This window comes from Cygnus atratus, chromosome 29 (assembly GCF_013377495.2).
Source record: "Cygnus atratus isolate AKBS03 ecotype Queensland, Australia chromosome 29, CAtr_DNAZoo_HiC_assembly, whole genome shotgun sequence".
NCBI lineage: Eukaryota > Metazoa > Chordata > Aves > Anseriformes > Anatidae > Cygnus > Cygnus atratus.
Window position 1 is genome coordinate 1689609 of NC_066390.1, and position 22559 is coordinate 1712167.

Sequence of the window (22559 nt, forward strand, 5' to 3'; positions counted from 1 at the left end):
GCAGGCACACGCACACACACATTACCCACATGCACACGGCAGCAGCACCAACAGCCCCTGCCAGCAGCCTGCAATCGCTGGAGCGCCCCGCTCCTCCGCCTCTCCTCCTCCTCCTCCTCCTCCTCCTCCTCCTCCTCCTCCTCCTTCTCTTCCTTCTCCTCCTCCTCCTCCTCCGCCTCCTCCTCCTCCTCCTCCTCGCTGCCCACCGGCCTGCGGCACCCCTCGGCGGCCTCCGGCCCCACCAGCGCACAGACAATGACTTCATGCGGATTATGCATCTGAAGAAATCACCAGCTCCCAGATAGCCACAGGGGGAGGTATCCATGTGTTTGGCAGGGAAGCAGCCTCCTGCTCGCCTCCCTTCTCCCCCTCTTTTCTCCTCGCACCCATCAGCTGCCTCCTCTCCGGCGATGGTCGCCTCCGGTCCCCCCGCGCGGCGCTGAGCGAGGCCCCAGCGCATCCCCGCTCCCACGCTTGCACCAAGGTACCGCCGAGGCTATTTTTATTCCCCCCCCCCCCTCTTCTTTTCCGGTTCGCCCGCCGCTGCCGGGCTCGGTGCTGCTGCTCGCACCCTCCGTGCCTGCGCCTCTCCCGCTCCCGTCTCCCCAGCCAGCAGCGAGCGGTGGAAGGAGCGGTGGAGGAGGCTCGTCCCAGCCCCGGCACCTGCGTCGCAGCAGCGGCAGCCACGGAGCAGAGCCAGCCCAGCTCCGGCCCCGGCCGCCAGCCCTGACTCCAGGTTTGCATCTCCCACTCCTTTTCCTCTCTTCGTCGACGCGCCGGTGCCATTCGGGGGATGCGCGGGGGGCCCCGGGAGGGTGCTGGAGGGGGTGGATGTGGTGGGGTGCCGGTGGGGCTCGGCTCCCGGGTCTTGCCGTGGGAGAGGAGGTGGGAGGGGAGGAAATGCGAGAGGCTGCACCCAAATAGATAGAGGCGTATAAAATAGGCTCGGGGGGGAGAGCAGGGCACGGCAAAGCGTCTGCCCCACGCAAGGGCCGCCGGGCGCATCCCCAGCATCCCTGCACGGGGATGCCACGGGCCGGGCAGCACCCAGGAGGCTGCGGTGGCGGCAGGCACCCACGGGCTCCCTTCTCGGCAGAGTGGCAACCCCAGGGTGCCGGCGCGGACCATGATGGACCTGAAGGTGGACGAGGAAGAGGTGGACAGCGGGCAGCCGGTGAGCATCCAGGCCTTCGCCAGCAGCTCCACCCTCCACGGGCTCTCGCACATCTTCTCGTATGAGCGGCTGTCGCTGAAGCGCGTGGTCTGGGCGCTCTGCTTCCTGGGCTCGCTGGCGCTGCTCGCCCTCGTCTGCACCAACCGCATCCAGTACTACTTCCTCTACCCACACGTCACCAAGCTGGACGAGGTGGCCGCCACCAGGCTCACCTTCCCCGCCGTCACCTTCTGCAACCTCAACGAGTTTCGCTTCAGCCGGGTGACCAAGAACGACCTGTACCACGCCGGCGAGCTCCTCGCCCTGCTCAATAACAGGTGGGTGCTGGGTGCCCCGTGGTGGCGCCGGGTGACACCTCCAGCCATGGCTCAGCGTGCCACCGGGTGCCCCACCTGCCCACGACGCGGCTGGTGCAGGCGGCATCTCCTTAACCTCCATGAGGAAGCAGATCCTGAGCTAGTTCAGCTCCGCAGCTGGATGCGGCCACTGCATGGCCCTACCAGGAGCGGGGTGACCCCCAGGTCCTGCTCCTGCTCCTGGGCACGTGGCTCCCACGTTGGAGCTGCCCTGGGCGGATCCAGCACGGCTCCGGTCCCCACGTGCAGCAATGCCAGGAGGTGAAGCTGCTGAGTGTCACCTGCACACTGGGGCCATGCCTTGGGCTGCAGGACCCCACGGTGCAGCACCCAGGGCGAGACCCCAGCCCATCCCCATGCCCGCAGCATCTCCGTGGTGCTGCCAAGACATCCTCATGAGCTCGGGGCCGGCATCAAGGCGCGCTCTTTTCCTGTGCTCATTTTAGTGGGGCACAGGCACCGCATCCAGCCTGCCACCAACGGCAAGGAGCACGCGGCTGAGCTGCCCTGAAATGGGGCCGGTGCTGCAGGACTGATTTTTGGGGGCAAGCAGGCTCTGTTTGGTACGTGGTCGCTGCCAATGCCAAGCTTCTCCGGTGCCGCAGGTGTCACGGTGGCCCTTGGAGAAGGATGCTGATGGCTGGATGCGTTGAGCTCCTCCTTGCCCATCCTCCTGCCCCATCTCTCATCTCTGGGCCAGTTTGTGCTGTTGAAGGCTCTAAAAAATGCCATGGGCAGAGTGCTTTTGCCAGGGGTTGGGGCAGAAGTAGCTCGTGTGAAGCCCACATGACTTTTGCCAGCGGGAGCAGCCACTGCAGCCAGGCCTGAGCCTCTGCCTGCTCTTTCCCCTAAGATACGAGATCCCGGACACCCAGACGGCCGACGAGAAGCAGCTGGAAATCCTGCAGGACAAGGCAAACTTCCGAAACTTCAAGCCCAAACCTTTCAACATGCTGGAGTTTTATGACCGGGCTGGCCACGACATCCGGGAGATGTTGCTGTCCTGCTTCTTCCGCGGGGAGCAGTGCACCCCCGAAGACTTCAAAGTGGTGAGTGCCCCCGCGGCCCCCTCCCAGCGCTGCGAGTCCGCCGTGCAAGGAGGGTGTTTGTCCGCCTGTAGCCATTCCTGCCTCCTTTTGGCTCGGAAAGAACGGGCGGCAGCAGCATTAAGGGGATGCCAGGGGGTGGTGCTGGGCTTTAGAGGTCCAGGTGCCCCCGAGGCGCGGGTGCCGCTCGGTGCAGGGTGCTTCTGCGTGTGCAAAGCTCCCCGGGATCACTCGGGCTCTGCCAAGCAGGGTTGTGCGTGCCGGGCTGGACGCCTTGTGCTGGAAACCGCCGCACGGTGAGGATGGAAAAGCAGGGAGAGGCACGGCGATGGCCAGCGGGGACCTAAGGGAGCCCCCCCCAGGCCCTCGGGGAAAGCAGGTCCCAGTGGCACAGCGCGGCGTGGAGGCTGCGGCTCGCACTGGTGCTCAGCTCCAGCGCACAATAAAGCCTTTATCCCCCCGCGGCTGCCTCTCCCCCGTCCAGCTGGGAATTACACAGTGCTGGCCATTCGGACGCTGCCTAATAAATTCGGCAACCGGGGCGGCTCTTTGTGAGCCGGCTCTGGTGTGGCGTGCGCCGCTCCGCGCCTTTTGGGGTCCCCGTCCCTGTCCCCAGCATGGCCTGGGGACGTCCTGCTTGCATCCTGTGCTGAGCGAGGCCAAAGCTGCTGAGCATGCTGAGGCGCTGGCTGGGTGTCCCCAGGGCTCCTGCCCAGGTCCCGGCACCGTACGAGAGGTTTTAATCATCTGCAGTAAATTGCCTCGGCGGGCTCTTTGGACAGAGCAGCCTTCTGTTGTTAACAGTCGGGTGGTTCGGTTGTTAAATGGAGGCAAGTTGCAGCCCCGAGGGGACTGGATCCCCTCCGTGGGGGTCAGGTCCCACGTGCAGTCACCAGGTGGTTTTGGTGCCTGGCCCTTCCTGGTGCTGGGTCGTGTTTTCCGCACCAAAGCATCCTCAGGAACTCATCCTTCATCCTTCCATCCATCTGTTAGGGTCCAAATACCCCGCTTCCCCCATCCGCTCCGACCGGGAGAAGCAAAATAGACTTGCAGCTGGTTTATTATTACTGCTTGGATTATTCCTTGCAAGCAGGTTTGGATGATTTAATGGATTTGATTAGAAAAAGCTGGCTCAGTGCTATATTTATGTTGCTCTCTGGATTCCCCTTGCAGCCTTGTGCAGGCAGGGCTGTGCGTGCCGGGGCTGGGGCCGGCGCCGCCTGCGCACGCGGGGTCCTGCGGCCGCCCCGTCCCTCCGAGCTCTTTCAGGAACCTTTGCCCTGGCCCCGCACGGGGCTTGCGGCAGTTTTCAGAGGCATTTGTCTTAAAGGTAAATAATTCCTGCCGCCACGCTGCTCCCTCCTGTGTCCGTCCATGCTTGGTGCTGCTCTGGGCCCCGTGGCACCGAGTGAGGCCGGTGGGTGCTGGGGCTTCCCCAGGACCGTCCCTGCACCATGCCCTGCTGGCCCTGCATGGTTCCCCATCGTCCCCCTGCCCGTGTCCCCCCACTGCAGATCCCACTGCCTCGTGCTCGCCTCTGTTTCAGAGCCCCTTGCACCACCCGGGCTAGCGGGATGCCCAAGGAGGTGCTTTCACAGCCCCCCCCTTATTGATATAGAGGAGATGCTGCACCCCAGGGGACCCCTGCCAGGGGCAATTTTGGGGCTGCCCAGACCCCACGGGCTGGGGGGGAGCTGCCTGCGTGCAGGCAGGGATGGAGCTCGGTCCTTTCCGCGCCCGTCCCCTTCGCAACCGTTCAACTTCAGTGCTGCGGCCGGGGGGGAGAGCCGGGGGGGCAATGGGGAGAGCCGGGGAGCGATGGGGAGAGCCGGGGAGCGAGCGGCCGCCCAGGTGATGCCGGCTGCATGCTGATGTTGGCCGGCGCGGGAGGCGACGGGAAGAGCCGTGGCTCCGCCGCCAGCACCGCGGCCGCCGCGTTATCTGTCCCCGGCAGAAGGGAGGGCTCGGGGGAGACACGGCGAATGCAGACGAGGGGGTGCCGTAACTGAAATATCCGGGGTGACAATAAGGGGGCAGGAGCTGCCTGCTGTCCTGACCCTCCCCTTGCACTGCTTGACGGTGGGAGGGCATCGCTGGGGGGCAGCCACGGCAGCCCTGGGGTCCCCCCCCATGTGGGGAGTGCTGCCTGCGTGGCCCCACGCTGCTGGGAGCATCCCGGTGGGGGCACATCGCATGGAGGGGGCTTGCAGCGTGGCCAGGATTCCCCAGCGCGCAGGGCGGGTGCGGGATGCCAGGGGAAGCCCGTCCTGGGGTTATCGGGGCTTTTCCCACCTCCCCTTTCGTCCTGCGTCATCCCTGGGCCACATCGGGGGGGGCCCTGGCCTTGCTCCTTCCCCTCCGTCGCCACCCACCCCGGCTGCATGCTGTGGGGGGGTGCTGCGAGGGGCACCAGCTGTAGGGATGCTCCGGGGGTAGAGATGCCGATGGGGTTTGGACCAGTCCCATATGGGGGACTGAGCCCTTGAAGGAGACCTGGGAGGATGCACAGGGAGCTGCAGCCGCCTCCTCTCCCCAGCCCCCAAATCCTGGCACGGCCTTAAAACCCAGAGGGGCAAGCACAAGGCATGGGGCATGTCCTGAACCCTCCCCAGAGCCTCCAGCCCTGAAGGATATGGGGTGAGGACGTCCCCATCACCGGGGCCGTGCCCAGAGCCCGCAGAGCTGCTCATGGGGCAGCCTTCCAGGACTCCTTTTTGGGGATGGGGGAATCAGCCTCCCCTTTGCCTCCGTTTCGGGGCCATGCTCCCCAACGTGCTCATTAGCAGCAGAGATCAACGTTTCTCGCCTGCTTCTTCATTATTTATAAGTTTGAGCCCTCATTCCTCTGTGGGAATACACGGCCCCACTGGCTCCCTGCTTGCATTTCCCTTCCCTCCCCATGCGGAGGCCCCAGGAGTGCTGCTCGCTCCCCTGTGGATCTGGTCCCTGCCCAGCGGCCCTGTCTCTGGGCTCTAAATCCCATTAATTTTCTTTCCATCAAGGGGAAAACGAGGACACCCTTCCTCTTCACCCCACAGTGTGTGGTCTGGGGCGTGGCAGGGGTCATGGGATGGGAATTGGGGCTGTCCCGCACAAAACCATCGTTAAACCTCAGGACGGTGCCGCACGCTCCGCACAGTCCCTTTTTGGGGTCGGGGCAGCTGGGGTGACGTGGGCAGCCGTGCCCGGAGCGATGTGCTTTTGCTGCTTTCCCATCTCACAGCCCTCCAGCCTGTCCTGGGGGAGAGTCACGTCCCCGGGTCCCCATCCCCCTGCTACTTCGGGGCACGGGATCCAGGCTCTGTGCCTGGCCTCGGAGCCTTAGGGCAGCGCACGTGGGACACCCCGGAGGATTAAGACCTCTGGACCATTTCCATGAGGCTCCGGGGCTGAGCTGGCACTCGGGAGAATTGAGTCTGACATGGAGATCATGCCGCTGCCTTTTGCATTGCCTTTTGCATCCTCTGCCCTGGAAACGATGAGTGCCCGGGGGATGAGCGAGGCAGGGAGCAGGAAAGGTCTGGAGCAGCCCCAACAACCCCCTGCCACGCTCCTCCTCTCCTTCCTCCCACCCGCGGAGCAACGTGGGTGCTGTTGTAACGGGGAACGGATCCAGCACCATCTCGCTGCACCCCGCTGAGCCTCCCCACAGCCCCTCCGAACCCCAGGGCACCCTCCTGAACCCCACCAGATCCCAGAGCCACGGCTCTGCCTCGACCCTCAGCCCTGGGGGGACCCCAGCACCCACCGGCGGACCCAGGCATCGGGGCCCCGGCAGTCACGAGCCCGGAGCCCCGCGGTGAGCGCAGCATCCCCACGGCAAAGCGCTGGTGGGTAATCACAGAGCCGGAGCGAAAAGCATCTCCAGCACAGCTGGAGAGACCGGGCGCAGGAATTACCGATACCCAGATATTTTCTGGAGCTTTAGAGAGTTAATAAATAAACCTCACGGGCTCATCTGGCTCTGGAAAAACAACCTGGGGACCACGTGGGCAGCAGGACCGGCTGCTGGCCCCAAAAAGCATCATCCCCCGGCCAGGGACCGGTCCCCAGCAGCACGATGAGCCCGGCAGCGCTCCCCACGGTGCCCAACGGAGCTGATGCGTTTACAAACGCTGTAAAACATTCAACCGATTTATGTAAATCACTTCTTAAAGCGGCACAAGGGCTCCTAAATAACTTATAAGCATTTGAAACCGTTCGCGTGTATCTGTTGTTTCCGAGCGGTGTTTCACCTCCGGCATCCCGGCGGTGGTCCCCAGGGCCCGGCGGTGCCATCCCAGCCTGTGTCAGTGCAAGCTCCTGCCCCAGCCGTCGGCGCCGTCGAGCAGCGGCTTCGTTTGACCCCGGAGCTCGCCTCGCTTGCCACGTGAGCGAAGCAAACCGCGTGGGACACGGGCTGCGTGCTGCGGAATAATTGGAGCTGATGGAGCAGAGGAGCAGCCCCAGACGGGACCGCAGCTATTTGCTGGGTCAGGAGCACCCCGACTCGGCCAGCTAGGAGGCTTTCAAGGATCTCGGTATTTCGCTCAAAGGAAATCATCCAGAAAGCAGCCCAGAGCCAGTTAGCCCTCGGGTGCAGAGCAGAGGCATCGCCGAGTGCTGTTCCTCGGCAGCCTCATTTCCTCGGTGCTTACTGAGGTCTTCTGGACACAGGTGCCTGCGGGGTGGAGGTGGGAGAATTCGGGATCCCTCAGCCACCCACGGCTCCACTCGCCCCACGCTAACACACCGCGAGCGACTCTTGCTTGAATCCAGTTGCATTTTACTCATTTCGCAGCAGGACAGCGCAAGACAGTCCCCGTTCCTGCACGGGAGCGGCGCCCCCGAACCCCCTGGGATTTTGGCAGAGCCAAAAGCAGCAGAAGAGGGTCAGGAACAAGTGGCAGAGGACATCAGTGCTGGGCATGGCACAGCGGGGGCCGACGCGTGCCTGCGCCTCGCAGCCGGTTCGTTAGCGGCTCTGCCACAGAGCGGGTAAATCATTTAGCACCTCGAACCTGTAAGCACCGAGCAACATCGCTCCCGTTCGCCCCGGCAGGAGATTAGGAGAGGAGAGAGGAGGACACGCAGGAGCAGGAGCAGGCCCAGCCGGGGTTCATTTAGTCCTGGCCTGGCATCGCGGCCGTCCCCATCAGCGTGTGCAGCCCTGCCCAGAGCCGGGAACACGCGAGCGTGCACCACGCACGCACGGGAACGCGGCGCACCCGGAGGCGTTGCGCACACCCAAAGCGCTCTGCGCACCCGCAGAATTTTGTGCACACCCAAAGCACTTTGCACAGCCAGAGTTATCTTGCACACCCAAGTCGCTTTGCACACCCAAAGCGCTTTGCACACCCAAAGCCCTTTGCGCACCCCAAGGCACCCGGAGGTGTCGTGCCAAGAGTTCCGAGCGCCTCAGATGCACCTTTGGGGCCCCGCCAGGCTGTTCCTGCTCCTCTTGAGATGCCTTTGCACACAAAATCATTAGGAAATTAATTATTAATTATTATTAATAAGGTTTAATGGTATCTTCAGCTGCTGGAAGAGATGAGGAGGCTTTCGAGCACCATCTGGCTGGCCGCAATGGAGGCAGGGATGCCACAACCATGGAGCTCCAGGCACACGCACCCCAGACACCAGCCCTCGTGGGAGCCACAGGCTGGAAATACAACCCCGAAACACCACCAGAAAATGGAATTTGTTTTTTCCAAATGATTTCTCCTTTACGTCCCTTCAGTCTTTATCTGAGACCCAGGCTGAGCAGCAGCAGCTGAGCACACGGCGCGTTCGGTGACCGAGGGTATTTCAAAGAATCCGCCCAGGAAAGCTCTCCGGGTGGCTTCTCCTCTTCACCAGTGCTAAACGGGGACAACCTGGGGCAGGGGGAGCAGCTCCCCTGAGCACCCGGAGCCATGCAGGAGGCAGAGATCTCCCCAGGGAGATCTGGGAAATTAACTGTCTCGTGGCCTTTTGCCTCAGTTTTAATTTATCTGGCTTTTTATAGATGCCTTTGTTTTATCGCCTGCAGAGAGTTTGGTCAGAGCCGGGGCTCTCGAAGCAGCAGGCATCACTGCAATTCCCGAAACAACCATGACTCAAGATGCACCTCACCATCTCAGGCTCTTATTTATTTATACAGGCCTTGACACTTGGATATTACAACATTTTTTTTTTCCTGAATATTTTTTTCCCCCTGCACGGCGGGTCCGGTGCATTTGCACCCAGGATTCCAGCACCAGGACAGAGCCAGGGACACAGGACCACACTGGGGCAGGGGCTCCCCCCACCCTCAGTTTATGGGGGATTTTCAGCCCCTTCTTGCTGCCCCAGCAGCCCCACAAGGCAGCGGTGAGCCCCACGCAGAGCAGCCACACGCCGGGGCTGCGTAACCACCTTGCTTGGATTAGATTTGATTTGAAAACCGTGCGGTGCACAGAGCCGGAGCAGGCGAATGCAGCAAGAAAACCCCCTCGGAATACAATTTCCTACCCACCCCCCCCACCACCAATAAAAACATCGGCTTGCATGTTTGCATGAACTGTCTAAGCAATTGTGAAGGATGTCGGAAAACATTGCAACCTGCTTACGGGTAATTCACAGGCGGCAGGAAACACGGGAAGGCTTTCGGGTAAGCGTCCGCCCGGAGAACAATCCCGGCGGCCCCGGAATTAGCAGCACCTCGGCAGCCTCCTCCTCTGCTCCCGGCGGGGCAGGAGCCGGCACGGTGCCGCTGCCCCCCTCCAAGGCACAGGAGCTGCTGCGGATGGGTAAATCACCCAGCGAGCTCTCGGCGTTACAAACTGTTTCAATTATAGGAGCGTAAACGGGTCCTCAGCAAGACGGATAAGGCGGCTGCCGGAGCCATCGCGGCGGATGCACAGAGGAGCCCGGCCGTGGGTACCCGCGGAGCTGCACGGGGCACAGCGGAGCCCCCCGGACCCTCCCCCCCAGCAGCAGGACCACAAGGGACCACGATGCCGACAGCCCCGGCACCAGGCAGGGCTGGCTGGGAAGCGCTGAGCAGCGCCGGGCCAGGGAGGTTCTGAAAGATTAATGGAGTTTAAATGGAAACGTTTGGAGAGGAGATAAGGCTCGTCTGATATGAAATGATATGGAACAACGGGAGCCAGGGAGGCCCCAGGTCCATAATGAAGTCCACTTAGCGCATTACTCACCATAACGTGCTTTTTATTAAAGTCCTGAGCTGCAGATGCTGGGTCTGCAGACGACAGCCCCGGGCAGGATGGCACGGGGCCGGCAGGGACAGGGAGCGTCCTGGCTGCAGGCACCCTGGGCTCTGTCACCGAAACCAGCCGGGATGGAGCACGGAGCACAGCAGCCCTGCGTGGTCCCAAAACGGGACCTTTGTTTTCCCATCCCCTGCACGAGCCAGGAAAGGACTCCCGCATCACCCGTGTGCGTAGCTGGGGCTGGACTGCCTGGGCCCATGGGGACAGGGTGGAGAAGAGGCGGAGGTGGGGAATAATACAGAGAAAAAAAACTCCTTTTTAATCATCAATTTTTCTGCATTAGAATGTGACATGCTAATCCACTGTGAAGCGTCTAATCTGGGGGGATAAAGGGTCGGATAACACAGGCTGCGCCTGGCTTGGCCGACAGTGCAAGCAGAGGCAAGGTGGCAGCATCTGATAAGTGCGGCAGGATTAGTCCCAGCAGAGATCCTGGCTGCCCGGGCAATCCCACCTTGCTCACCCGCCTCCTCTGCCCAGGAGCAGCGTGAAGGCTGCCCTGACTCTGCCTCTTCTTCGGGAGCTGCAGCTGCCCCGAAATCCTTTCCAGAGCACCCACAAAGGTGCTGCCACCGCTGTTTTGCAGCCTTGGCCCTGCGGAGCACCTCTGCTGAGCAGGACATGTTGCAGACCTGAATTTTTCCACCCCCCCCCCCACCTCTGGCGCAATGCACCCGGCTGCATCGCAGGCGCATGGCAGCGCGCTTGCCCCACCAAATATCCGCCCCCCGAACCCTGCTCCTGGGTGCTGTGGGATTGCATCCAACCTCAGCGACCCCCAGGGAAGGTGCAGGCAGCCCAGCACCAGCTTGGCCAGGCCTTGCCAGGGACATGCAGCGCCTGAACCGAGCGGATCTGGCTCCCAGGGCACCTCCTGCGACAGCCTCCCCAGGGCCGGGCTGCTGCTTGCAGGCCTGGGATAACAGAGCTTGCAATGTTGTTTTCTCCTCGCCTCCTCGGGGATTGGTTTATCTCTATGAATAACTCCATCCCGGCTTTGATCTCCTCTGCCATTAAAGCGTGACAGGCTGTGAAATGTGCTGTTGCCGCCATCAAATCCCCCTCCTGCCCCCCCCTTCTTCCCCCCTCCGCGCTCCCCCGCTCCGGGGAACCTCCTTTCCCCAGCCCATGATGAGCTGCAAGGCACAGAGCGGGGCCAAACCGCCCCAAAGAGCGGCCAAACACCGAGCTAGAGCCAGGAACAACCAGGCTCCTGCCACCGTCCCACTGCCCTCACTGCAGCAGGGGACAAGGGCATCGAGCATCCCCGGTCCCCAGCCGCAGGTCGGGGCACGGCAGCAGCGTCCCAGCACGCGCCGCCACGGGGGCTGATGTCACAGCTAATTATAGCATCCCCCGTCCCTCTCCCCCGCAAAAGCTTTACCTGAAAGAGGGTAAAAATAACTCCTGCTGAGGGAGGAGCTGGAGCGAGCCCAAGGACTGGCTCCAGCATCTCCAAAACTCGCGCAAACTGGGACGGCAACACCCCCGCCCACGGCACGGGGACACGGCCACGGTTTGTCCCTAATTGCGGGGGCAGGACGGGGTCCCCCAAGCACCGGTGCCACCATGCTCCTGGCCGTGACCATCCCTGGCCACCTTCATCCCAGCTCGAGTAGTGGCTCGGTAACCGGAGCCCAGGCAGCGCTCAGCCTCTCCGGGAAGCGGCCCCGGTGCTCTCCGCAGGCTGGTTAAGCCGAGCGCGACAGGTTAATGGCTCCGGCCGATGATGGAGCGTTTTCATTACAGCACCTCCCTCTCCCTGCTGCAATTGCTCCTGAGAAGACACATTAAAAGTCCCCCCACCATGCCATTAGATCAGATTAGCACCTTGCTTACACCATCAGGGACCAGCAGGGCGAAGCAAACCCTTTCTTTTCCATTTTCCTTCTTCGCCTCTCCCTCCTCCACTCGTTGCACTAAAACTCCCTGTCCCATAGCCAAGGGACATGAGAAATCCCACCCTGACCTCAGCCAGCCCGTTCCCTGCCAAAAGCAGCCTCTGGTGCCTGTTCCCTGCTCACACCCCAGGGCTGAGCCAGCCCCATAACCCCAAACCCCCTCCCAGGTGATGCTTTCATAGCCCAGCCCTGCCCACGGTGCAGCTGCAGCTCGTCTCCACCAAAAAGGCAAAGGGACAGGATGTGACCCAGTCCCCCCGGTGTGGTGGCTCCCAGCTCCCCCGTCCTGTCCCCGGGATGAGTTTCCAGCTCAGACTCTCCAGGTTGCTCCTGAAAGGCACGACCTTGCTCCCAGCCTTATGAAATTTCATCCTGTGGCTCTGGCACTCGTCCCCAAGGTCACCCCCTCTTCTCCTGAGCACTGAAAGCATCCCCAGCTTTGTGCTCAGCGCCTCTGCCAGCGTTCCCCTTACACTTTTGGGGCCCTTTTGGGAATATCAAGCTTGGAGGGCCCCAGGGCAGACCCTTGAGGGACCACGTGGTATCACACCATAACCTCTCGTCATCCCTGCCCTGGCAGTGGTCCCCAGCGTGCGTCCTGCACGTTTCACCAGCATCTCTTGCTCGGGAAGGGCAGATAACTTTGTACCGGGCTCCCACCAGTTCCGTAGAAGTTTTCTGGTTGTATTTATTCAGCAGATTTGGGGGTGCCCGTGTCCATGAGCCGGGATGTGCTCAGGGACGAGAGGCCCCGACATGCCCCGTGGTGCCTGCGGGGAAGGACGCACGGCAGCCAAAGCAGCGGGCTGGGGTGTGCTCATCGCGCCCGAGCATCAGAAACCTCCCGTCCAGCTCTGGCGCAGCGAAGCCCTTCTGGATTCAGCCGCTCCCCTTCCCCTCGGGTCCCCGATGGCGGCTGCGGTGCTGGGATGGGGCTGGAGATTGCTCTGTGGTCGCATCGGATGCTTTTATGAAGTGCTGAGTGCAGGAAAAAAGCAAACCGCAAGAAGGGGCCGTGCTGCCGCAGGGCTGCAGTGGGGGATGCCTTTGCTCCCGGCATTTGCCCGGCCCTGGCTCCGTGCCCCCGTCCCACCTCAGAGCTGCCTCTCTGGGCCCCCTGGTCCCATCCTGCTCACCGGCACAAGGCCTGGACGCCATCCCCGGGGGCAAGCAGTGGCTCCCCGTGCCCCGCAGGGATGTGGAGGACGAGGTGATCCACCGCACGCCAGGTGGGCTCTGCAGGAGTCATCGCCCTAACCACGGCAGTGCCAAATCCTGCAAACAGCAGCGTTGGCTTGGAGGATGACGGACCTTGGAGCGCACAGGGACGGATGCCACCGGGGCAGGGTGAGCACCACGAGAGCTCGGGGGCACCGCAGCATCCGTCCGTCCGCTCTCGACGGCACCACGCAGACGGGCACCGCAGCGGGAGGGTGCCGCAGGCATTTTGGGCAAGGCTCTGGCTGCCGTGGTGAAGAGCCCGGAGAACACGGAGAGCCAAGCATATGGTGGCTGCGGAAACAGCCTGGCCCCGGCGGGGAGGGCTTGGCTGGAGCAGCCGGTCAGGCTGCCAGGACCACAAGACCCACCGGGAGGCCGGAGGATGCAGCACGCAGCACACCGGGTGCCTGCGCGCACACCCGCGCGCACCCATCCTCATGGGAGCTGGCAGCCCCTCGGCTTCCCCGGGCAGCGTCAGGAGCTCCCAACACGGCAGCGCTTCTGGAGCCGGAGACGTCTCTGCTCCGTCCTGCCAGCCGCAGCCAGGCTGGTCCCCAGGGACCGGGGAGCCCGCAGAACCGCCCCTCGCTCCTCCTCTCCTCGTCCCCGCTCCTGATATACCCTCCTCTCTCCGTCCCCTCCGAGCAGCCCTCTGCTCCTCTCCCCTCTCTCTCGCTTTCTCCCCGCACATCAGTGTGCCTCTCGCTCCTTTTCCCTTTTCCGATTCTCCTTTCTGAACTTTCCCCTTCCTCCCTCCCTGCTCTCCCCCAGCCCCTCTCGCCCACCTTACAAGGCATTGACCCACCGTCGGAGACCCCCCAGAAGATCAGGGGCCAGGACCACACCAGCGCCAGGACCCCCACGCTGGAAAATGCCCCTCCAGATCTTCTGCACCATTTCCTTCTCCCGCGAGGAAGGACCAAGAGATGCCACAGCTGCTGGGAGGGGAGAGGATGGAGCAGATGAGTTCCTATACGGGCAGGAGGAGGATGAAGAGGAGGAGGAGGACGTGGGAGCAGCCACGGACTTTGTGGCCTTTGCCAGCAGCTGCACGCTGCACGGGCTGAGCCACATCTTCGTGGAAGGCAGCCTGGGTGCCCGGCAAGCGCTTTGGGCACTGGCCTTCCTCCTCTCCCTGTCCGTCTTCCTCTACCAGGTGGCCGACCGCATCGTCTACTACCTGGAGTACCACCACGTCACGCTGCTCAGCGAGGAGGACAGCCCCGAGATGACCTTCCCCGCCGTCACCTTCTGCAACATCAACCGTGTGCGGGTCTCGCAGCTCAGCCACGAGGACCTGCTCTACCTGGCGCCCCTGGTCGACTACGAGCCCGGGATGGAGCTGGGCTTTGCCCCAGCCCAGCCCAGCCCCTGGGAGGAGGACGAGCCCCTAAATTTGTACGTTTTTTTCAATCGCACTTGCCACCAGCTGGAGGACATGCTGCTGAGCTGCAGCTACCGGGGCGAGCGGTGCGGCCCCAGCGACTTTGTGGCGGTGAGTAGCCCCGTCCCGCTGCCCCAGTGCGGCCCGGCACAGCCCCGGGTGGCAGCACGCTCCTTTTGCCCGGCACCATCATCTCCACCAAGCATCCCGCCCGCTCTCCAGCTCGCTCGGCTCCCGTTACCCCTCACCTGCCGCACGATTGCTCCTTCTCCTCGCCCCAGCTCACCCTTCCCACCACCCGGGACTGCTCAGCGTGATGAGCGCCGTGTTCGCAGCTCGGGCTGGGGAGAAGCAAAACCCCTGGGCAAAGAGTGGGCTCCCAGGGGACTCCTGCTGCCTGTCCTCTGGCCCCAAGAGGAGAGGGAAGGGAGCAGGGAGCAGCTCCAGCCAGCATTGTATAAGATCAGGCGAGCGATGCTGTCCTTGCCCGGCTCCTATGGGGACAGGCTATTTCACCCCATCCTCCAGCACCCAGGCGTCTCGCTGGTGTTGGGGATGGTGCCGGCTGCGTGGCCCCACTGGAGAGCAGCTCCGGGGCTGTGCTTGCAGAGAAGGTGCCTGGCACCTCCATCCTCGTGTCACCACCGCGCCTGGGCTTGGCACCGTGCAGCCTCTTGGCCCTAAATGCCCCTTGCCCGGGCTGGCAGCAGCTCAGCAGCGTGGAGCCGTGCCGGCAGCCGGAGGTGAGAGCTGGAACGGGTGAGAACGAGGGGAGCTGAGGATCCTGTCCAGCCCCGTCCTCTGTGGGGATGGAGGAGGAATGGGGCAGGTGCTGGTGTGGGCACAGGGCTGAGCGCCACCGTCTCGGGGATCTGGGGCTGTCGTGGGGTCTGTGGGGTTGTGGTGCTGTGAATCTGCAAAGCGTCTCCTCCGAACCGATGCCATTCCCGTGCCCATTGCCTTGGTGCGGGGGTCTCCTCCTCTCTCGGGGCAAAAACAGGCAGCTCCAACGGTGAGAGACACCCCATGGGGCAGGAGCCCAGGTCGGATCGTACACCCAGGCTGGGGCTGGTGGCACTTCAGGGCTGGTGGTGCCCTCCCAGCTCTGCGCAATGGTGCCGGTGGCAGTTTGGGGTCAGCAGAGGGGCCCTAGCCTCAGCCCCGTGTTCTCTCCTGCAGGTCTTCACGCGCTACGGGAAGTGCTACACCTTCAATGCGGGGCAGGATGGGAAGCCCCGGCTCATCACCATGAAGGGGGGCACCGGCAACGGCCTGGAGATCATGCTGGACATTCAGCAGGATGAGTACCTGCCGGTGTGGGGGGAAACAGGTAACCCACCGCCCCAGCGGGTCCGCTCAGCTGCCAGCAGCTCCTGTCGTGCTTCCCAGCCACCTCCCAGCTCCTCACGCTGCAGGGCCACGTCCCTCGGGCTCCCTCCTCTTCCCTCCTTCCATTTCTCACCACTTCAGGTCCTTCGCTTTCCTTTTCCCTCCTTGTCTGTGCTATTTGCCATGGCAACCCCCCATCAGTTTAGACAAGCAGCCGTCACTTGTTTATAAATAGAGCCAAGCACTTTCCCTGCTGCTCTCCCCAAGCTCTGGACTGCAAGGGTCAGAGGTGGAGGGGACGAGGACGCGGTGCAGCGGGGGATGGACGGATGGCTGGACATGTAAAGGAATGAATTCGCTGAAGGGAAGGGTGGCAGGCAGAAGTCTCGTTCCCTCTGGCAGCCGGGTTCAGCTTCTCTCTGCTTCTCTCTGCCGCAGACGAGACCTCATTCGAAGCCGGGATCAAGGTGCAGATCCACAGCCAGGACGAGCCCCCGCTGATCGACCAGCTGGGCTTCGGGGTGGCACCCGGCTTCCAGACCTTCGTGTCCTGCCAGGAGCAGCGGGTAGGGGCTGGGGGTGCCAGGATGCTTCCTCCCACCCTCTGGGCTAGACCTGGGCCACCGAGCCCCTGTCCCCTTGTCCTGATGTGGGATGGAGAGGGGGGATCGGCCCCGGGGAGGCTCTGTCCCTTCGCTGTGCCGGGGGGCTGCGGGGAGGTGGGCTTCTCTCCTCAATCCTGGCTTCTGCCCTGTCCCAGCTCATCTACCTGCCACCTCCCTGGGGCGACTGCAAGGCCGTGGCGGGCGACTCGGAGTTTTACGACACCTACAGCATCACCGCCTGCCGCATCGACTGCGAGACCCGCTACCTGGTGGAGAACTGCAACTGCCGCATGGTGCACATGCCGGGTGAGCCGCGCGCCGCCGGGTCCGGCCCCTCCGCCCGCGGACACGGTCCCATGGGAATCCTTTCTCTCTCCTCCAGGCGATGCCCCTTACTGCACCCCGGAGCAGTACAAGGAGTGCGCGGACCCGGCCTTAGGTGAGGCTGCCCGGCCCCGGGGGGACTGAGTGTTGGGTTTTTCCATCTCTTCATCCCTCTCTCTCCCTGCCCAGATTTCCTGGTGGAGAAGGACAACGAGTACTGCGTCTGCGAGATGCCCTGCAACGTGACCCGCTACGGCAAAGAGCTCTCCATGGTGAAAATCCCCAGCAAGGCCTCTGCCAAGTACCTGGCCAAGAAGTACAACAAGTCGGAGCAGTACATCGGGTAACCCCCCACGGGGACAGGGCGGCATCGCGTCCCTCTGGCTCAAACCTCGACCTGACGCTGCTTCTTTTCCGTGCAGGGAGAACATCCTGGTGCTGGACATCTTCTTTGAAGCCTTGAACTATGAGACGATCGAGCAGAAGAAGGCGTACGAGGTGGCCGGCTTGCTGGGTGAGTGCTCTGGGCCAGTGGCTGTGCCCTGCGACAGGCGTGGATGCCCCACGTTGGCATCCTCCAACGTGGTCCTGCGTGCTGTGAGCCCAGTCCCGAGGCACCAGGATGTGCCGACAGCGTGGGCGCAGAGCAGGGCACCCCGCCGGGCCACAGCGGTGATGGGTTCTGCCCTTTCTTTGATCCATCTGCCCCCAGACGCTGGGCTCATGCCCTGCTGATGAATTCCCTCTCCTCTCCTTGCCTCTCCTCTCCAGGTGACATTGGAGGGCAGATGGGGCTCTTCATCGGGGCCAGCATCCTCACCGTGCTGGAGCTGTTTGACTACGCCTATGAGGTGAGCACCTCTGACATCCCCTGGCTGCGAGGGGGCCCGGGATATGCTGGAACACCAAAGTGCTCCCCCCCAGTCCCCTCTGTTCCTCCAGGGCTGGCACAACCCCATCCTTCCCTTGGCACCACATTCCGCTGGGGCTGGCAGAGCCTGCTGTGGGGTGCTGGGCCATTCCCTGCACCTTGGGCACGGGGCAGAGCCATTTGTGAGCCCGTGTGGAGCTGAAACGTGGCTCTCGCAGGTGATAAAGCACCGGCTGTGCCGGCGGGGCAAGTGCCGCAAGAACCACAAGAGGAACAACACGGACAAGGGCGTCGCGCTGAGCATGGACGACGTGAAACGCCACGTAAGTGCCGCGGTGTTTCACGGTGGTGGTGGGGTCACTCTTTTGGGAACCAGATGAGAAAAGCAGAGGCAGCAGGCAGAGATGTTGTAGGGAGCCAGGGATCCCACTCTGCAGGGTTCTGGGTGAAGCCGGCGAGCCCAGCATCCCATCCAGCCTCTCTGCCCCGCAGAATCCCTGTGAAAGCATACGGGGCCACCCGGCAGGCATGACGTACGCAGCAAATATCCTACCTCATCACCCGGCCCGGGGCACCTTTGAGGACTTCACCTGCTAACTGACGTCTGGATGTACAACCTGAGCTACCAAAGCCCTCCGGAGAGCTGCCCTTCTCCCTGCGAGCGCCAGCGGAGAGACACACCAAGGGGACCTTGCTCCTCGCCACAGTGGGACATGGACAAGAGCGATGGCCTCGGATTTCGGGGCAGGCGGTCGGGTCGGGCCACGCTCGAACCTGGCATGCAGCCTCCGCGGCAGCTGCTCCGTGCCTGCCCCGTTAGCTCAGAGACTCGAGGACGCTCCAGCCCAGCCATCCTCGCGGCGCGGGGAGCGACACGCACAGCGGGCTGGGGCACGGGCCTTCCCCGTCTCCTCCCCTTCGGCTCCCCTCAGCCTTTTTAACTAGAAACCCAGAAGCCAAGAAGAAGCAGCCATTTGGCCGCACAGTCTCCATCCACAGCCCTGTCCGTCTGTCCATCCGTCGTCTCCATGCCCATTTTGCTCCCACGCCTCGGCCGGCGCTTGCCGGTGGCCCTGTGCCCGGCGGGAGGGATCGCCGCGGAGCCCTGCAGCGTGTCCAGCGGGCACGGCCGCGGGTTCATCGGCCCCAGCAGAGCCTCGCTGCCCCCTGGGACCACGGTGGCCCGCAGCCCACCCTCACCACGGCCCTCTCTGGGCACCCCCAGCCGTTCCACGTGCACAAAGACGGGGCAGCTCCACCTCTCCAAAACGTCTTCCTCGGCCACCTGCCCTGGGGACGGCGGTGCCCAGCCGCTGAGCTCACCGGTGGCTGCAAGCGCCGTGGAGGACCCAGCCTGGGGGTGCCACCTTGGCATCGAAGACCCCGCTGCCCAGTCGCTCTGCCTCGGCTGTGTCATGGGGTGGTCTCCCTGCCTGTCTCTCCTGGGCTTTGCCCCGCAGTCCCTTGTGTCCCCAGGGAACCTGGAGCTACCCCGTGCGGCCCCAAAAACAGCCATCCTTGGGGAGAAAGGCATGAGGAAAGCTCCTGGCCCCCAGTTCGGCTGCAGCCACTGGCCTGGCTCAGCTTGGGGCGCAAGGCGGAGCCCCTCAGCACCGCTTCAGCCAGGCGGGCATAGGAGCCCCAACACTGAAAGGGTTTGGAGGTTTAAGGGACACCCCATGGCACAGGGTGCTCTGGTCCGCGGGACCGCAGGCTCCCACGCCGCCCCAACAGCAGCCACCCCCGGGGGCCACAAGCCCCGGGCACCTTTGGGGCGCCTGCCAGCTCGCCGCCTGGGACCCCCGCTGCTCCTCCCGTCACTGCCCCTTCCCAGCAGCGGGGGCCGGCCGGCCGGCTCTGGCCGAGTCTCCGCTCCCCGGGCCCGCGAGCGCACGGCCACTTGGCTCCAGGGTCAGTGGCAATCAGCCTCCCCCAGCCCCTGCCAGCCCCCAGACCCCCTCGCATCAAGCAAAAGCCCTCCCGGGGCTGAAGTGCTACTTATCTTCAAGAGCTTTTGCAATAAGTCTTTTTAGTAATTATTATTTCTACGGCGTGCTTTTGTTCTTCTTATTGTCATTATTATTATTTGCTTCCTGACCAAAATTAGGAACTGGGGGGCAGTCCTTTGTTATCCAGCGATCACCCAAAGATGACAGGTCGGCCGCATCCATAAATTTTCTTATGGATTTTTCCTAATGTTTCATTTCATGTCATTTATTTATTTTCTTCCTTTCTCTCCCACTAAAGCTTTTAAAGATGGGGCTGGGATTTGACCTTGATGCTCGCCTGTTGAAGCATACACTTTTTTGTTTGTTTCTATTATGCCATCTGCATTTTATATTTCTTATATATAATATATATGACTATATATATATGTGTACATATATATATATATATATCTATATATGCATCATATCAGTGTAGATACCCATCCCGTAGCATTTAGGCCTTGTTCTTGTGCCATTTTTTTTCTGTTACTGATCTCTGAATGCCTTCAAGTGTATAAAGTGTTGAATTCTCTCTGGTATCTGTACTATGTACACACATTTTCATAGGAAGCACAATAAGATGACAGATGCATTGTACATCAATACCTGCTACTCTTAACGATGATATAAAGAATGATATAACTCACGAACACTGAGCCTCTCTCTCTCACGGAGCTGCAGGAAATGCTCCCCAAGGAGGCAGGTGGGGACGGCAGCAGCCCAGGATGTTCTTGAAGGCATCCCTGAAATGCTGGAGCTGAAGCCAAAAGGAGGGGGGGGGGGGAAGGAAAAAGCTTTGGTACAGTCTCCAAACGCACACATGAATACCTGCAACATCAGAGATGATGTTGAGCAGAGTCCCGTTAAAGAGCCCCTTTGCCAAGTGCTGTGCTAACGTGGCAATCGCTCGATCCCTCCGACACGGCATCCCTGCCTGGTCCTGTGCTGCCACGCGAACGTGCCCCGAGGGATGCTTCAGGGCTGGAGGATGGGAGCTGACTTTTGCTCTCAAGCAGGGGGAGGAGAATTAACATACGTGCAGCTGCTAATCTTTGACAAATCTAACACTTCTGTGGTTTGGGACAGGTACCTGAGATTCAGCAGAAATGAGTCACCGGCTTGAATATTACCTGTTTTTAATTTAACTAAGTTAGTAGCAGTTGTAGTACAAGCCATATGCAAACACAGCTTCTGTCCTTAAGATTTCCAGCTGCAAAGAGCAAAAGTAACATTCCAGGTCCTGGGCATTCAAAAGGGCCCTCAGGACCCTGTGGAGACTGCATAATAGCGAATGGGCAGTGGGCAGGGAATACTAAAATGCCAAACTCCCCCCGGTCACTTGGCTCCGGCCACGTCCTTCTTGCTCCTGGAAATGGCAGACGGGTGTTTTGCATTTAAACTAGAAGAGACTTGCTGCTATTCTGGTCCTTCTCTGCCAGAGCTGGTGCTGCAAAGGCCACAGGGTGGGCTTTGAATAGGAACAAGATAATATAGCAAAGCCCAGAAGGGAGTTAATGAACCTAAATTAATTGCAGCCAGACACTGTGAGTAGCCAGAGCAGCTGACCATGCCTGCTCCCTCCCCGGTGCCATTCACACAGCTCCTGTTGCAGGGGGCAGGCAGCGACCCCAGCTCTGGGAGCCGTAATCTCTTCCACGGCTCCCCATTAACCTGCTGGGCTCTGCGAGGAGCTGGCCACCCATCTGTCACAGCCTGGCGCTGCATATGCACATCCCCGGCCTCGGCACGACTGCCTGAGGTTTTTGCTGCTGCTGGAAATGATGTCGGTGAGCCACAGCCTGGAACAGCCTCACAGAGGGGTGCCAGCACCCCAAAAGCAGCGCAGCTGATGCAGTTACCACCCCTGGAGCCAAGGAAAGGTGAGGGATGGGTGCACAGCCAGGAGCCGGACCCCACCGGGAGCAGCACGGTCATGAAGTGGACAAGTTGCGCATTTTCTGACTCAAGGCTCCAAGGAAACACGCGATCCGTGCACCGCCGGAGCATACGGGACAGGGAGCCTTAGCTCGGGATTACCACGCAGAGGCTGCGACGGGCTGGCAGCCTGCAAGGTGCGCGACGCACGCAGCGGCGCGAGCCTCCCGCTGTGCGCAAGACAAGGAGTTAATTACACCTCGCAGGAAGCATCTCTGCCGATCCACGTGAGGAGGAGGTGCGACGCACCTAGGTCTGAGATTGCTGGGAAGCACCTGCTTGCACACTGCTGTGTTTACCTTGCGGATTGTGTGGCTGCTGAAACCCTACCGAGCTCGGATTAATCATGCAACGTGCATATAACCATGGCAGAGATAGCATCACCTCTTCTCCTCCCTGGCAATAATTCCCAGTTACCACTTGCTCCTTGCTAACGCTGCCAGCAGAAACAGGCGCTGAGATATAATTATACAGCCCTGGATGCTGCTCGGCTGCCTGGAGCTACCGCCATACGGGTTGGGGAAGAAGGTTTCAGAGGAGCTGCCTTGTGCCAGCAGGTGCAGGAAAATGAAGGTGCGCGGGGTAGCGTTTCACCAACCGTTTCCACTGGGAGGAGTGAACAAACCAAACCCTCAGGGCAGAGGGAAGGAGAAAGGACAAGTGTAAGGAGACACTGAGCCAGGGAAGCCGGGGTTATTTTCTCCCTGTGTTTCCTATGAGACAGCTAAAAACAGGGGACACCGAGGACTGGCAAAGGAGCATCCCTGGGGACGGGATCTGGGGTCACATCCCCAGCCGATGCAATCGGAGGGGGTCTCTCCAGACCCTGCAGCTCACCTGCTCCCTGTGCCAAACTGAGCAGCAATCCATGTCCCACCTCCCTCTCTCCATTTCTCAGGTTAGCCCTTGCTTTCCCTCACTCTCACCCTGCCTCACTCCCTGTGTCCCTCCCAGGAGAGCCAGGCAGCTTTCCAGCCTGCCCCAAAGGCTCCTGCCAGGCTTTAAGTCTCAGCCAAAGTTGCATCTGAACGACATGGAACAGATAAGTTCCACTGCTTTTCCTCTCCATGAATATTTCATAAGGCAGCTGGGCGCCAAGCCTGTCGGAGGTGGCATTAAATTAACTGCACGGACACATGAATGCTGAGACAACAGTTTAATGGCTGTGCTCAGAGCTTCGTGTTTTTCGTTGA

The 22559-nt window shown here is 61.6% G+C and overlaps 1 protein-coding gene across 2 annotated transcripts; it reads left to right on the forward strand.

The window, feature by feature from the left end:
• The first annotated feature begins 341 nt into the window (after nucleotides 1–341).
• On the forward strand, nucleotides 342–18966 carry ASIC1 (acid sensing ion channel subunit 1). 2 transcript variants are annotated; one of them, XM_035570331.1, is made up of 13 exons: nucleotides 342–484; nucleotides 610–736; nucleotides 1097–1491; nucleotides 2384–2579; nucleotides 15494–15644; nucleotides 16082–16209; nucleotides 16404–16554; nucleotides 16631–16687; nucleotides 16762–16915; nucleotides 16995–17086; nucleotides 17344–17423; nucleotides 17662–17766; nucleotides 17936–18966. In XM_035570331.1, the coding sequence occupies exons 3-13, from the start codon at nucleotides 1127–1129 to the stop codon at nucleotides 18038–18040; spliced, it is 1584 nt and encodes a 527-aa protein (XP_035426224.1). In that variant the 5' UTR covers nucleotides 342–484; nucleotides 610–736; nucleotides 1097–1126; the 3' UTR covers nucleotides 18041–18966. The 2 variants fall into 2 exon arrangements, with proteins under 2 accessions (XP_035426224.1, XP_050571907.1); XM_050715950.1 differs by lacking the exons at nucleotides 342–484; nucleotides 610–736; nucleotides 1097–1491; nucleotides 2384–2579 and adding an exon at nucleotides 13802–14425.
• The last annotated feature ends 3593 nt before the right edge of the window (nucleotides 18967–22559 follow it).